The 17,174-nt window shown below is 25.5% G+C and overlaps 4 protein-coding genes and 1 pseudogene across 8 annotated transcripts in view; 1 reads left to right on the top strand and 4 right to left on the bottom strand.

Moving 5' to 3' along the window:
* Positions 1–17,174, top strand: part of LOC114931943 (uncharacterized) — an 89,157-nt gene that overhangs the window by 13,350 nt on the left and 58,633 nt on the right. The window lies entirely within an intron of this gene.
* On the bottom strand, positions 1,173–4,536 carry LOC114931938 (uncharacterized; annotated as a pseudogene). The gene is made up of 10 exons (XR_014924868.1): positions 4,445–4,536; positions 4,139–4,205; positions 3,447–3,835; positions 3,015–3,280; positions 2,679–2,805; positions 2,495–2,589; positions 1,968–2,223; positions 1,782–1,850; positions 1,607–1,693; positions 1,173–1,271 (listed from the first exon to the last, which is right to left on the bottom strand). The product of XR_014924868.1 is annotated as an uncharacterized LOC114931938 (transcript).
* On the bottom strand, positions 5,287–7,780 carry LOC114931937 (uncharacterized). Its single transcript, XM_085483568.1, is given in 9 exon segments — positions 5,287–5,364; positions 5,611–5,697; positions 5,797–5,865; positions 5,938–6,193; positions 6,492–6,604; positions 6,606–6,629; positions 6,693–6,867; positions 7,086–7,330; positions 7,480–7,780. Coding segments are annotated over 9 exon segments (1,347 nt in total). The 5' UTR covers position 7,780.
* LOC114931933 (uncharacterized) lies at positions 8,066–12,535 on the bottom strand. Its single transcript, XM_029304088.2, has 9 exons — positions 11,480–12,535; positions 11,070–11,335; positions 10,755–10,929; positions 10,571–10,665; positions 10,045–10,297; positions 9,861–9,929; positions 9,678–9,764; positions 9,312–9,353; positions 8,066–8,312 (listed from the first exon to the last, which is right to left on the bottom strand). The coding sequence occupies exons 1-9, from the start codon at positions 11,792–11,794 to the stop codon at positions 8,247–8,249; spliced, it is 1,368 nt and encodes a 455-aa protein (XP_029159921.2). The 5' UTR covers positions 11,795–12,535; the 3' UTR covers positions 8,066–8,246.
* On the bottom strand, positions 13,062–16,803 carry LOC114932022 (uncharacterized). The gene is made up of 8 exons (XM_029304198.2): positions 16,452–16,803; positions 15,635–16,025; positions 14,801–15,066; positions 14,221–14,562; positions 13,701–13,959; positions 13,564–13,632; positions 13,378–13,464; positions 13,062–13,151 (listed from the first exon to the last, which is right to left on the bottom strand). Exons 2-8 carry the CDS (start codon positions 15,950–15,952, stop codon positions 13,062–13,064), a joined length of 1,431 nt encoding a protein of 476 aa, XP_029160031.1. The 5' UTR covers positions 15,953–16,025; positions 16,452–16,803.

Raw genomic sequence — 17,174 nt, 5'->3', positions numbered from 1 at the left:
GTAAGGAACACATGAAAGCTCAGAAGTGATTATCATGAAGAACACAAATGTACTAATCGGGTGAACGAGAATGAACATATCGTGAATTTTGAAAAAATGACACATTTTATTATATATTTACAAGAGTCAACAATATGCGAAGCAATTATGACCAATTTGTTATATAAACGCTCTTATAGAACTCGCTTTTATTATTTTAATACTTTTAATACTTGAAATATAAAATTTTGCCGGCCCCGATGATAGCACGTGAAATGATTACTGGAAGAAGCCTTTACGCACATTATCGTTATTAACGCATCCTTTACCATGGTTACCGGTGACTAACACTGAACATTTTATGTTCTAGGTCATTTATGACTGTTATACTATGTGTTAATGCAATTATAATAACATTTGCAAGATTGCGACTTGCAATTATGATTGTAAGAGAAATGCGTAATAAATCAAGTACATTAGAAAGAAAATTAATTTATCTCTCAACGCTCTAGAAACGCTACTTGCGAATGATAGATCGTCAGTTTGAAGGAAAATTAATTGAAATTAATTTTTTATTAAGACTGATTAGTTGTGCACAGAACACATAATTTTCTTATTACTGTTGATTTTCTTATTACTGTTGATATCAATAAGTGATTAAATAAATCAAGAATGTTAATCATAATGTCGAATTAACGTGCAAAAGTATTTTTTTCTATTATTGTTATATTAATGGAATAAAAAAGCGCGTGCTACTTTCTATTCAATTAAGTATAGTTTAGTCAATTAGGTATTCCAAAATTTAGTACAAAGTCAAATTTAAAAATTTATTAGTACATCATTAGTTAAGTACTTCAAAGTTCACCAAATATAATTCTAATTAATAAAATTTTATAATTAAGCTAAAAATTAAAGAATTTATTTAATCTCTTACAGAGTTTATTAAAGAAACAAAAGGATTTACAAATTATACATTCTGAATAAAATAATTCTACATTGCTTTAGTGACATAGAATGTATGTTTATGATGTTTTTGTTTGACTGATAGACATTAATAATTTTACAATTTAAACTATATATTATTTTATATATTATTTCACAATTTAAACTATAATACTAAAATTTAATTGTTTAATTATATTAATATTTAACATTTTTTAATATAATTTTTATTAAATATGCATATCATGTATTTATAATTTATATTATACATTTTGAATAGTTTCGTCAGACTCCAATGAGTCGCTTACTTGTATCATGATAACTAAGTAGGTTGTTATAATTTTCAGCATCTATAAATAAGAAAAACATAATATTATTATATTAAATATAAATTTATTATATATTTTGATATATAATAATAATTAAAAATTATTTATTATGTGATATTGAACATTTAATGTTAAATTTCACATAATTAATCATTTTTAATTTAATATATATATTATCTATCTCTAAAATTTTCTTATCTTCAATCGAAATGAAATTATAAAAGCAACTTTTTATTTCATGATCCGTAAAAAACATTACTAAATTTTTTTAAATATGTATATATATTTTGTTCGCAGCAAAAATTACCTGAAAATTATTTACAGTTTATAATAACTCAATACAATTCGATACAAACCATAGTTAGAACTTGATTATCCAAAAAAATACCATACGCAGAAAATCTCACCGGACTTTGCAATATTTGAATACCAAATTGCTGAATCTGAAATAATAATAAGTGAAAATTAATACCACGATGGATATAATAATTAAAAATAATATTTATGGAAGGTATTATATCACAAACAGACCTCTTCTTGCATACCAGATTCTGTATCACATCCGTAAATCGAATAAATAATCTCCATAGTTTTATTTCCCTGAACATATATAAATATTAATTATTTTATATTTATTAATTAAATTACATTAATTAATATGTATTAATTAATTAATTAAATTTTTAATAAAATAATAATGTATACAATATAGTTTACCTCATCGGCTGCATTTTTGCAAACGCGACTTAAAAATGTAATTTTCAAAATATCAAGAATACTTGTTAAGATTATTATAATTGATTGCTGCATTAAAATGTTTGTGAGCTTGTGCTCTTGTACATAAAACCGAATGTACAAGTTGTAGAGAGTTCCCGTTAACAATATAATTGTTATTCCTATTTCGCAAGCTGTTTGGACGCCGAAGATTATACATATTGTTTTTGATACTTTACACAATTCTAGATGAACTTGTCTAAAAAAACACAGTTTTCAGACAATTAAAAATATTCTTATTTGAAAAATTCTTTAAAAATCTCTTTTTCTCTCTCTGTCTCTCTCTCATAGTTCTATTTCACAAAAAAGTTGATTTAGATTATTGATATTTAACAAATTATTTCGTAAGCAAAAATTACAAGAATCTTAATATCACATATTTCAAAAAATTTTTATTGACATTTGATTTGCTTATTTTTCATTTATAGAAATTACCTAACAACAATTTACTTCATAATTTCTATACTCACTTGATTATTTGTAACAGATACATATGTTTCTGATCTTCAGTCGTTACGAAATTGTGTCTTTGAGATCGATTTCGAAGTTCTCCTCGTAATTGTTTCTGAAAATGAGATAAAAAATGTAATTGAATGTGCAATTTGACAAATTAATTTTTTATATGTATATATAATATATTTTTTTTAATTGTACCTTTCGACGGTAAGATAATATCTTCATAGGAATTAAACAGTTTTGTCGCTCAACATCCATGATTTCAGCATAATCTTTCATTTCAAAAAAGCCCAACTTTATCTCTTTTGCTGATAATGCTGAGATACTTTTATATAAGAGTTTGTTAATTAATTTAAATTTTATTTGTAAGCATCTGCGTAACGGTATGTGTTAGACATTATTTTCTTAAACGTTAATATTATTACATTTATTCTTAAACAAATAAGCAATAATCTATCAACTAAAGTTAATGAAAATAAACTTCTAAGTTGTTCATAGAGTTTATATGTTTATTAATAAAGTTAATTAACATACTTTACTAATATGTAGAATTCGAAAATGATAATAGAATTGACAGTCAGGATATATAAATATGCCATTGAATTGCTGATTGCAGTATATGCATCTGTTTGCATCCACAATACAATAAAGACCACAATGCACGTAGTTAAGTTGACTAAAAACCAGACAAACATTACACCGAGTATTGTAAAATATATTTTATCATAGTTTATTGCCGATCCAAGTTGTCGCAATGTTTCGTCGATCTCAAAGATTTTCTTATAGCAAGTTTGAAATTTCTGCACATAAATATTAATTTATATATATTACACAAATAATTTTAAAAAATATACATATATAGTTCGTCGAATGATGTACGGGTTAACGTTTGCTTTATCTGTGTTTGATTCAGAATATTGTATTTTATATAGGATATTATTTCTTTATTTTACACTTGCTGCTTACCTTTGTGTACCACCAACCTAGCAGTAATTTCAAAAGAATCATATAAATAACAATAACTTCTGATGTATCATACAGAAAGTATTCCAGCTTCATTAAATGAACATTTGAATAGTATTCTTTTTGCAAATATCTTGAGCCACCACAGCACAAACCATAAAGAAACAAAAGATAAATTAGGCTAAGTACAGGTCTTGGCCGACCACGTGGATATTCAAAAACACGAAGACCTATTAAACGATTTAGGGTTATCACTGGTGCCATCGTCTCGGCCAAGTTTTTTGGACGTCCGAATAGCTTCATAATTACTTCCTTTCTCGTATTATGTTCTTTGAAGATTTCAGTCACTCGATTTGAATATTCTTCTCGTTAGCTTTCAGCTGATTAGGTATCTGAGATATTTAAAATAATATAAATAAGATAGTTAATAATAATATATACATAGTTTAAATAAAAGAAATTTTTGTTGATTTCCAAAATAATTAATTTTTTAACATTTAATTGTAGAAGCTTTTTGCTAACTTTGACGAAATTATTAACCATATTTGACAAAAAAATTTTTTTTCTATAAAATCAATAATTTTTCATTATTTGATGAGGAATCAATAATTTATTATTTATTCCTCATGTTTTAGTTTTAATGCGTTTAGTATTTTTTTATCTTTTCACCTATTTACATTAATTTATTCACTTACTATAATTGTATATGCAATGAGATTATATTTGATGTCACTTTTTCACTACACTTTTGTCCTGGATTTTCTATAATTCGTAAGTTAACAACTACCTTAATAAGTCATCTAAGGAACACATAAAAGCTCACAAGTGATTATTATAAAAAACTCAAATGTGCGCTAAACGAGTAAACAAGAGCAAACAATATATATTTACAAGAGCCAATGTACGCGAAGCAATGTGCAATTGTGTGTTTTATAAACGATCTCATGAAACTCGCTTTTATTATTTTAATAGTTTTATTATAATTATATAATTTTGCCGACCTCGTTGATAGCACGTGAAGTAATTACTGGAAGAAGGTTGTACGCACATTATCGTTATTAACACATCCTTCACCATGGTTACTGACAACTAACACTGAGCTTTTTGTGTCCTAGGTCACTTATGACTTTCATAATGTAGTAATGCAATTAATTACATTTGCAAGAATGTGACTTGTTTTTGTAATAGATACGCGTAATGAACCAAGTACATTAGTAAAAAAATTAATTTATCTCTCAACGATCTAGAAACGCTGTTTGCGAATGTTAAAGCGTCAATTTCAAGGAATATTAAATATCTCATTAAAACTGATTAGTTGTGCATAGAACACAAAATTTCGTTGTTATCGTTGATATCAATAAATAAGTATAAATAAATCAAGAATGTTAAACATATCAAAATATGACGTGCAAAAGTATCTTTTTTATATTATTTTTATATTAATGGAATGAAAAAAGTGCGTGTTACGTTCTTTTCAATTAAGTATAATTTGATCAATTAAGTATTCCAAAATTTAGTACAATGTCTAATTCTCAAATTTAATTAATTATACTGTATATTTAATGACTGAAGATAAAATGATTTATTAAATATCTCGCAAAATCTATTGAAGCTAAGAAAGGGATTTATTGAATATCCTGAAATAAAATATTAAAATAATTTCACATTGCTTTATTTTACAAAGATTTTATATTTACGACATTTTTGTTTCATAAATATTACAACATAAACTAGAAATTCTAAAATTTAATTATTTATATTAATACTTATAATTCCTTAAATATATGTATATTAAATATACAATATATATTTAATTGTAAGATTTATATACTATTGAAGTTGTTTAAATAGTTTTATTCGACTCCAATGAGTTACTTACTTGTATCATGATAACTAAGTAAGTTGTTATAACTTTCAGCATCTATAAATAAGAAAAGCATTTCATAATTAGATATCTGTACAATATTATAATTTAAATATATATTGATTATACAGTATATGTATATAGATATATAGCAATATTAAAAATTATTATATTGATAACATAATTTAATATATATTATCTATCTATAAACTTTTTTTTTTAATCAAAATTAAATCATAGAATTAGCTTTTTATTTCATAAATTATAAAAAACATTACTAATTTTTTAAAAATCGATACAAACCATAGTTAGAACTTGATTATCTAAAGAAATACCATACGCGGAAAATCTCACTGGACTTTGTAGTATTTGAATACCAAATTGCTGAACCTGAAATAATATTAAGTGAAAATTAATGCCATAATTAATATAATAATTAATAATAATAGTTATATAACCAATGATGAAAGTTATATATCGCAAACAGACCTCCTCTTGCACACCCGATTCTGTATCGCATCCGTAAATCGATTGAATAATTTCGATAGTTTTATTTCCCTGCATAAATATATAAATATTAATTATTAGTTAAATACCTCTATTGAAATAATAATATGAAAAATAAATTGCCTCATTAGCTGCAGTTTTGCAAAGGCGACATAAAGATATAATTTTCAGAATATTAATGATACTCAGTATGATTGTCACAGCTGTTTGCTGTGTCACATTGTTTGTGACTTCGTGTTGTTGTACAATATATCGAACGTAGAAATTGTAAAAATATACGGTGAAAAACAAAATCATTATTCCTATCTCGCAAGCTGTCTGTATGCCGAAGAGAAAACATACGTTTTTTGATACTTTACACAATTCTAGGTGAACCTGTCTAAAAAACATTTTTTTAAACAACTAAAGATATTTTTATTAAAAAAAAAAACTAATTTTCTCTTTTCTCTACTTCTCTTTCTTTCTTTCTTATAAAGTTCTATTTTATATCAAGAATAATTTGATTTCGATTTTAGATATTCAATAAATTGTTTCGAATTCGTAAACAAAAATCATTAATTTTAATGTCAAATATCTTATAATTTTGATATATTTAATCCTTTTGCTTAAATCTTATTGTTATTATATATTTATGCAAATTATTATACAACAATTTACCCTATAAGTTTTATACTCACTTGGTTACTTGTAACAGATACATATGTTTTTGACTTTCTGTCATTACGGAATTGTGTCTTTGTGATCGATTTCGAGGTTTCACTTGTAACTGTTTCTAGAAATGGAAAATGCAAATAAGATGGAAATTGTGATTGAATCTGCGATTTAATTATTATATTTTTCTGATATAGAAAATAAATATATATTATCCAAAATTATACTTGTTCACAACGAGATAATATCTTCGTAGGAAACAAACACTTTTGTCGCTCAACGTTCATGATTTTAACATAATCTTTCACTTCAAAAAAGCCCAACTTTATTTCTTTTGCCGATAATACTGACAAACTTTCATGTAAGAGTTTGTTGATCAGTTCGAATCTCATTCGTAAACATCTGCATAATGGTATGAGTTAGATATTATCATTTTTTTTAATATTAATATTATTAAATTTATTTTTATATAAAATGAGCAATAATTTATTGACTAGTAATATATGTTTCATATAAATATGTGTATATACAATATGTATATATATATAATTATATAAAATTAAAATTTCTAAGTTATTGATAGAGTTTATAAAGTCAGTTTACATACCTTACTAATATACAGGACGATAATAGTATCGACACTTAATACATAAAAATATGACACTGTAGTGCCAATTGTACTATATACATTTGATTGCACCAACGTTATAAAGAAGACCACAGTGCATATAGAGAAGTTGCATATAGACCAGACGATCATTACACCGATTATCATAAAATACATCTTAGCATAATTTATTGTCGATCCAAGCTGTTGCAATGTTTCGTCGATCTCGAAAATTGTTCTATAGCAAGCTTCGAATTTCTGCACAAATGTTAATTTATACGACATAAAATATTCTTAAAAAATGCACATAATTCGTCGAACGGCACATTCATATGAGTTCACGTTTCTTTTATCTGTTATATGATTTCACAAGATATTATATATATATTTATTTCACATTCGCTTACCTTGGTATACCACCAACCCAGCAACAATTTAACAAAAACCAAATAAATGATAATCATTTCGAATATATTATACAGGACGTTTTCCAACTTTAGTAAACGAAGGTTTGCGTAGTATTCATCTAGCAAATACGTTGAGCCGACATAATATAAACAATAAAGAAACAAAAGATAAATCAGACTGAATATAGGTCTTCGCTGACCACGAGGATACTCAAAAGCACGAAGTCCCACTAAATGGTTCAGAGTTATTATTGGTGCCATCGCCTCGCACAAATTTTTTGGACGTGCAAATAGCTTCATAATTACTTCCTTCCTCGCGTATGATGATTCTTCGATTAAAAATTTGATGACTCAATTGAAATTTTCTTGAACCTTCAACTGAATAAGCATCTGCAATATTTAAAATTAGATAAATATAATTAATAGTAGCATACATATATGTGGAAACAAAATGGTCACTTTCTGTATTAATTAATTTCTCAACATCTTATAAAACAAGCATTTTGCAAACTTTGACGAAATCATTAATTTAATTTTGACGAAAAAAATTCCTTTTTGATAAAACTGATTATATTGTGTTATTTGATTGATAATTTATGTATTCTTCACGTCTTAGTGCATATAGTATATTTTTATTTTTTTCTTTACCTGATATTTACATGAGATTAATCTATCCATTTAATCATTTTATGCAGTGTGTTATACTTGACTAATATAGGTATATAAGTCAATCTACACAGATAGCGTGTCAAACTGTGTTGTGACAATCACTTTTCCACTATACTTTTGTGCTCGATTTTCCATAATTCGTAAGTTAACGATTTATAAAACATCTAAGGAGCACATAAAAGTTCACAAACAATTATCATGAAGAACGCACGTGTTTTGAATGAGCGAACGTAAGCAAACAAATCGTACATCTTGAAACGACCTATTTTATATATATATATATACACGAGAGTACACTGTGAGTGAACTAATGCGTAATTTGTTGTACAAATGCTCCCATAAGACTCGTTTTTATTATTTTAATGTTTTAATTATTTTAATTATGAAATTCTGTCGATCTCGATAACGACACGTGAAAAAATTACTGGAAGAAAACTACGCATATCGTTAACATTCATCACCATTTAATGTTGACAACTAACATCACACTTTCTATGCCTCGTAAGTCACCCGTAACTGTCATATTGTAATGTGTTACTATATAATATGTAATTATAATTTCATTTATAAGATTAAAGCTAATTTAATAGTAATATAGAAACTCGTAATGAACAAAATACATTAGTAAAAAAATTAATTTTTTTTTCAACGATCTAGAAAGACCCAGACGCAAATGGTATAGTACGTCATTTTCAAGGAAAATTAATTTTTTATTAGAAATTTAATAGAAAAAGTTCGCGATACTATCTGTTTAATTAAATATAATGTATTGAATTAAATAAACGAGGGTAGCAAAAAGTACAAATTTAGTACAAAATCTGATTCTAAAATTTTTATGGCTGAATAAAATACTGTATTATGTAATATTCTATACAATATCTTATTATAATAATATATAATATATAAAGTCTATTAAGATAAGAAAAAACATCTATTGAGTATCTTAAATTAAATAATTTCACATTACTTTATTTTACACAGCTTTCATATTTACGACATTTTTATTTGTTATACATTAATTTTTTTATTAATTTAAACTATAATTTTAAAATTTAATTATTTATATATATTATTAACAAATTTTTAAATATAATATAAATTTAAATATGCATATCATATTATACATTTTGAATAGTTTTATTCAATTCCAATGAGTTGCTTACTTGTATCATGATAACTAAGTAGGTTGTTAAAATTTCCAGCATCTATAAATAAGAAAAGCATAACACTATTATATATCTGCGTAATATTATAACTTAAATATATATTTATTATATATGTAGATATATAATTATAATTTAAAATTATTTGATATTGAAACATAATTTAATACATATATTATCTATCTACAATTTTTTTTATTTTTAATCTAAATAAAATTACAAAAGCAGCTTTTTATTTTATGATCCGTAAAAAACATTACTAAGTATTTTTAAATATGTATATATGTTTCATTTCCAGAAAATTATCTGAAAATTATTTACTTAAAATTAATAGTTTATAATAACTTGATACAATTCGATACAAACTTTAGTAAAAACTTGATTATCCAAAGAAATACCATACGCAGAAAATCTCACCGGACTTTGTAATATTTGAATACCAAATTGTTGAATCTGAAATAATAATAAGTGAAAATTAATGCCACGATGAATATAATAATTAAAAATAATGAAATGAATTTTATGAAAGGTGTTATATCACAAACAGACCTCTTCTTGCATATAAGATTCTATATCGCATCCGTAAATCGAATAAATAATCTCGACAGTTTTATTCCCCTGAACATATATAAATATTAATTATTTTATATTTATTAATTAAATTCCATTAATTAATATGTATTAATTAATTAATTAAATTTCTAATTAAATAATAATGTGTACAATAGTTTACCTCATCGGCTGCATCTTTGCAAACGCGACTTAAAAATGTAATTTTCAAAATATCAAGAACACTTATTAGAATTATTATAACTGTTCGCTGCATTAAATTGTATGTCATTATCTGTTGTCCAATATATCGAATGTACAAATTGTAGAGAGATACAGTGAGAAATATAATAGTTATTCCTAGTTCGCAAGCTATCTGTATGCCGAAGATTATACATATTGTTTTTAATACTTTACACAATTCTAGATGAACTTGTCTAAAAAAAAAAACAGTTTTTTAGGCGATTATAAATATTCTTATTTGAAAAATTCTTAAAAAATTTTTCTCCCTCTCATAGTTCTATTTCACACGAAAAAATAGATTTAAATTATAGATATTTAACAAATTATTTTGTAAGCAAGAATCATAAGAATCTTAATGTCAAATATTAAAAAAAATTTTTCTTGCCATTTGATCTTGTTTAATTTTTATTGCTATTTATTCATAGAAATTATCTTATAACAATTTACTTCATAATTTATATACTTACTTGATTATTTGTAACAGATACATATGTTTCTGACCTTCTGTCATTACGAAATTGTGTCTTTGAGACCGATTTCGAAATTCTCTTCGTAACTGTTTCTGAAAATGAGATGGAAAATGTAATTAAATGTGCAATTTGACAAATTTAATTTTTTTTTATATAAATACTATTTATTTCAAAATTTTACCTGTCGACAGTAAGGTAATATCTTCATAGGAATTGAACATATTTGTCGCTCAATATTCATAATTTTAGCATAATCTTTCATTTCAAAAAAGCCCAACTTTAGCTTTTTTGTTGATAATGCTGACAAACTTTCATGTAAGAGTTTGTTAATCAATTCAAATTTCATTTGTAAGCATCTGCAGAACGACATGTGTCAGATATTATATTTTTAAACATTAATATTATTACATTTATTTTATATATATACACACATAATCAAAATAACTTTTAAGTTGTTCAGAGATTATAAGTCAATTTATAAAGTTAATTTACTTACCTTACAAATATGTTGAATTCGAAGATGATAATGAAATTGACAGCCAATTCATAAAAATATACTACTGTAGTGCCAATTGTTATATATACATCTGTTTGCATCCTTACTTCAATAAATACCATAATGCACACAGACAAGTGGACTACAAACCAAACGATCATTACACCGATTATTATAAAATATATTTTATCATAATTTATCGCAGATCCAAGCTGTCGCAATGTTTCGTCGATCTCGAAGATTTTTCTGCAGCAAGTTTCAAACTTCTGCACAATTAATTTATACAATACAGAATATTTTAAAAATTGCACATAGTTCGTCGAATGGCACACTAATCACACAAATTAATGTTTCCTTTTTCTGTGTTTTATTTATAAAATGTTATATATATTTATTTCACATTTGCTTACCTTTGTATACCACCAACCTAGCAGTAACTTAACAAATATCAAATAAATAACTATGGTTTCTAATGGTTTATACAGAAGGTGTTCCAGTTTCAATAAATTGACGTTTGAGTAATAGTTGTCTTCCAAATACATTGAGCCACTATAGTACAAACAATATAGAAACAGAAGATAAATTAGGCTGAGCATAGGTCTTGGCTGACCACGAGGATATTCAAAAGCATGAAGTCCCATTAAACGGTTCAGAGTTATCACTGGTGCCATCGTCTCGGCCAAGTTTTTCGGACGTGCAAATAGCTTCATAATTATTTCCTTCATAATTATTTCCTTAGTTAAATTTTCATCTGATTAGGCATCTGAGATATTTATTGAAATGAGAAATATTATTAATAATATTTTAATTAATAATTTGTTTTTTTTCTACGTCTTAGTGTATGTAGTATATTTTTAATTTTTTTTTTACCTGATATTTACATTAATTTAATTTATCCACTTCGTATGCAGCATATTATATTTGATTAATATAAATCGATCTACACTGATAATAATTAAGGTATCAGATATTATGGCAGTCATTTTTTCACTACACTTTTGTTCTCGATTTCCTATAATTCGTCAGTTAATAATCTGCTTTTGTAAAACATCTTAGGAGCACATAGAAGCTCACAAGCGTATGTGAAAAACACAAGCGTGTTAAACGAGCGAACGTAAGCAAACAAATCGTGGACTTTGAAATGACATATTATATAAGAGAGTCAACTGTATGCAAAGTAACTGTGTGCGTAATTTGTTGTACTCTCGTAGTACTTGCTTTTATTAATTTAATTATTTTAACTTGAAGTAGAAAATTCCGTTAGCGTCGATAACGGCACATGAAATTATTACTGAAAGAAGATAACGCGCGCACATTAACTTTATTAACACATTCATCACTATGATACGCTGGCGACTTACACTGAGCTTTCCGTGCTTCGTAGGTCACCGGTGACTTTCATATTATAATATCTTAATATGCATTTAATTACACTTGCAAGATTGTGAGACTATTTTAACTGTAATAGAAACGCGTAATAAAGAATGTATATTTAGTTAATTTAATTATCTAGAAAGACGGTAGTACATGGTTTCAACGAAAATTAATATTTCATTAAAATTGATTAGTTATGTGTACAGAGAATTTTTTAGCTCAATATTAAGTAATTATATAAATAGGGAAAATTAAAAGTGTAAATATGACATACAAAAATATTTTCTATTATTATATTAATAAAAAAAATGTGCGATACTATTTCCAATTAAGTAGTAATATATTTCAAAATTTAGTACAAAGTCTAATTCTAAAGTTTTAATAGCAAAAGAATAAAATTGAATATTTTATTGAATAGTCTGAATAAAATAATTCCATATCTGTTTTATGTTATATAATTTTTATATTTACGATATTTTTGTTTAATGTTTAATACATTATTTGTTTTAAAATTTAATTAAAATTATAATTCTAAAATTTAATTATTAAAAATTAACATTTATAGTTTCTTAAATACAATATAAATTAAATAAATTAATTGTATATTATATTTAAAACTTATGTTACATTTGTAATCGTTTTATTCGACTCCAATGAGTTGCTTACTTGTACCATGATAACTAAATAGGTTGTTACAATTCTCAGCATCTATAAGTAAAAGCATAACACTATCATATCTGTACGATGTTATAAATTGTACACACACATGAATATATATATATATATATATATATATATATATATATAAATTATCTATATATGAAATATATTAGATTAAAAATTTTTTTTAATTTTATATATTACGTTTCCAAAAAATTAACAAAAAATTATTAATTAATACAAAATTAGCAATATATAATAACTCGATACAAACCATAGTTAGGACATGATTATCCAGAGAAATACCATAGGCGGAGAATCTCACTGGACACTGTAATATTTGAAGACCAAATTGTTGAATCTGAAATAATTGAAAATGATCATTAATGCTATAATTGATATAAGAAGTAGTAATAATAGTTATATAATTAATGTTGAAAGTTGTATGTCGCAAACAAACCTCCTCTTGCACACCAGACTTTGTGTCACATCCGTAAATTGAATAAACAAGCTCAATAGTTTTATTTCCCTACAGAAATATAAATATTAATTACTAATTAAATTTCTAATAAAATAATAATAAGCAAAATAAATTACTTCATCGGCTGCACGTTTGCAAACACGACTTAAACATGTAATTTTCAAAAATTGAATGCCACTCATTAAGATTGTCACAGTTAATTGTTGCATCAAACTGTTTGTAAAAGATTGGTGTCCTTGTGAAAAATATCGAGTGTACAAATTATAGCCAACCCCAGTAAGAAACATAATAATCACTCCTATCTCGCAAGCTGTCTGTACACCAAAGATAATACATAGTGTTTTTGATAATTTACACAGTTCTAGATGCACCTGTCTAAAAACCAATTTTTTAAGCTAAAATATTTGAAAAAATTTTCAATCTCTCTCTCACACACACAGTTTTATTTTACACAAAAAATTTGATTAAAATATTCAAATTGTTTCGTAGACAAAAGACAAAAATCACAAATCTTAATCTCAAATATTTTAAAAATGTATTGACACATTTAATCATTCAATTTGATTATTCAATTTTTATTGCTATTAATTATAGAAATTATTTTACAACAATTTATTTCATAATTTCTATACTCACTTAGTTGTTTGTAATAGATATTTACGTCTTTGACATTTTGTCATTACAAAATTATGTTTTCGATTTCGAAGTTCCCCTTGAGACTGTTTTTGAAAATAAGATGAGAAATTCGATTTGATTGAATTTTGTTTTTCTGATACAGTAATATTTTTTCTGTGGTGCAATTGTCGACAACAATGAGATAATATATTCATAGAATATAAACTCTTTTGTTGATCAACATTTATGATTTTAACATAATCTTGCATTTCAAAACAGCCCAATTTGATCTCTTTTGCCAATGACACTGATGAACTTTCATGTAAGAGTTGGTTGATCAACTCAAACCTCGTTAGTACGCATCTGTAGAACAATATGTGTTAGATATATTTTTTATTTTAATATTATTTCTTTTATTTTTATTTAAACGAGCAATAAATCAAGACTTAGCTCACACAAACAAATAATTTCTTATAGTTTTAATCTTAGTCTTAATTTTAGCTTTAAATTCTTACGTTCTAATTGAGAAAGAGAATACATATTTGATTAGATTAAACTTGATTCAAATAAATTTCGGAGTTTACAAAGCTAGTTTACATACTTTACAAATATGTAGAATTCGAAGATGATAACAGAACTGACAGCCATTGAGTAGGAATATACCACAATCGAGCCGACAGTTCTATATGCATCTGAATGCGCCCGCATTACGATGTAGACCACAACACATGCAAAGAAGGTGAATGAAAACCAGATAACCAGTACTCCGATCGTTATAAAATATATTTTATTATAGTTTACTGTTGCTCCAAGCTGTCGCAATGTTTCGTCGATGTCGGAGATTTTTCTGTAGCAAGCCTTGAACTTCTACAAATGTCAATTTATACAAATGTTTCATTTGCAATATATTATATGTACAATATATTTATTTCATACTTGCACAGTCGAAAAATTTATGTTAAATTTAACAGATACCACATGTCCCAAATGGTCCACAGAAATTTTCGTGTTAATTTAACATAATATGGATATGTTGAATGAAAATACAAAATTGTGTTAATGTTTTAATATAAAATAAATGCGAAATTTCAAATAATTTAAAATAAATTTTGTGTAAAATTAACATATTTTTAATGTAAAAATTAATTAAAAATATGTTAATTTTAGATTTTATCATCTCTACTTATATTATAAAATAGAAAATCAAAATTTTTTTCGGTAAATTTTAACAGATAAATCTTGTCACTAATAAAGCAGAACATATTTATTTGTGTAAAATTAAACATAGATACATATTGTTTTATTTTTACATATTTTTTCAGTTTTAAATTAACAATTAAATTCAATTAATAACAGCAATATGTTAAATTAACAAAAAATTTTAACAGAGACCGTTTTTAACAAGAAAACAAATTTTTCTACTGTGTATGCTTACCTTCGTATAGTACCAGCCCAACAACAGTTTAATAATGATCAAATAAGCAACAATATAATCCAACATTTTGTATAAAAAGTATTCCAGCTTTAGTAATTTAATACTCAAGTAATATTCTTCTTCCAAATGCCGAAAGCCAACATAGTACAAACAGTATAGAAGCAGAAGATAAATTAGGCTAAGTATAGGTCTTGGCCGGCCACGAGGATATTCAAAAGCACGAACTCCCATTAAATGATTTAGAATTATCACTGATGCTACCGCTTCAGTCAAGCATTTTGGACGTTTAAATAGCTTCATAATTCTTTTGTTCCCCATATCGTGTTTTTTGATTAAACATTCGATCTCTCGTTTAAACGATCTTGTCTCGAACTTTCAGGTGATCGAGCATCTGAGATATTCAAAATCAGATAAATATGATTAATGATAGCATATGCGAAAATAAAATAGTTTTTTGTTGATTTCGTATTAATTAATTTTTCAACATCTTACAACAAAACGAACAAACTTTGAAATCATTAATCTAATTTTGAGGAAAAAATGTCTTTTTTGACAAAACTAATTATTTTGCAATATTTGATTACTAATTTGTTTATTTTCAATATTTTAGGAACATGTAGTATATTTTTATATTTTTTTTACTTAATATTCACATTAGTTTAATCTGTTCACGTTTGATCATTGTATGCAGCATGTTAAAGTTGACTAATACAAGTCTACACAAATAAACGTGTCAGATCGGATAATGTTGTGACAGTCACTTTTTCACTGCACTTTCGTCTTCGATTTCCCCATAATTTGTAAGTTAATGATCTACCTTTGTTAAACTAGGAGCACATGAAAGCTCATAAACGGTTATCACAAAGAACGCAGGTGTGCTAAACGAGCGAATGTGAGCAAACGAGTCGTGGACTTTGAAGCGATCTATTATATATCTACACTAGAGTCAACTGCCTGCGAAGCAATGAGTAATTTGTTGTGTAAATGCTCCCATAGGGTTCGCTTTTATTATCTTAATGCGTCATAAGGTACTGTCGATCTCGATGATGACACGTAATAATTAGTAGAAGAAGATTGCGCCCACAATCATTAAACGTATAAAAATTACATGAGAGATATCAGAATAGAGATGTATGAATTAATTGATAGCAATCTATCAATTTAGTATAACGATCTACAAGATCAAAAATATATATTGGAGTAAGATTCTAAAATATGTTTTTTTCATAATATCGATTTTTATATTATTCTTCTAAAGGGAATTTTTTCATTTTATCTTGAAAATTATTTCTGGAAAATAATTGAATAATTTAAAAGCGTAATTTAGGGACTTGATGGTAGTGATAAGCTGATTAATACATAAGAGAAAATTATAACTTTATAATTTATAATGTTATATTTTTTATAATATTTTTCTTGAATACATACAATACACATCGGATCGGATGACTCATATGATTGATTATACATGCTAATTATACATCGCAGCATAAACACATCGTTAGCATAGCATTTGCTAACACTGCAAAATTATTATTAT

This window comes from Nylanderia fulva, unplaced genomic scaffold, assembly GCF_048542155.1.
Source record: "Nylanderia fulva isolate GAGA-0341 unplaced genomic scaffold, ASM4854215v1 Scaffold10, whole genome shotgun sequence".
Taxonomy (NCBI): Eukaryota; Metazoa; Arthropoda; class Insecta; order Hymenoptera; family Formicidae; genus Nylanderia; species Nylanderia fulva.
Note: the sequence above shows the minus strand (reverse complement) of the source record. Positions and strands in the feature narration are given on the sequence as shown.

Coding starts and splice junctions, on each gene's coding strand:
- LOC114931933 (XM_029304088.2), bottom strand. CDS start 11,794: ATGAAGGAAATAATTATGAAGCTATTTGCACGTCCGAAAAACTTGGCC. Junction 11,336..11,479: donor TAGGTTGGTGGTATACAAAG/GTAAGCAAATGT, acceptor TTAATTGTGCAG/AAGTTTGAAACTTGCTGCAG. Junction 9,930..10,044: donor GCAAAGATGCAGCCGATGAG/GTAAACTATTGT, acceptor ATATATGTTCAG/GGGAATAAAACTGTCGAGAT.
- LOC114932022 (XM_029304198.2), bottom strand. CDS start 15,952: ATGGGGAACAAAAGAATTATGAAGCTATTTAAACGTCCAAAATGCTTG. Junction 15,067..15,634: donor TGGGCTGGTACTATACGAAG/GTAAGCATACAC, acceptor TGACATTTGTAG/AAGTTCAAGGCTTGCTACAG. Junction 13,960..14,220: donor TATCTATTACAAACAACTAA/GTGAGTATAGAA, acceptor ATTGGTTTTTAG/ACAGGTGCATCTAGAACTGT.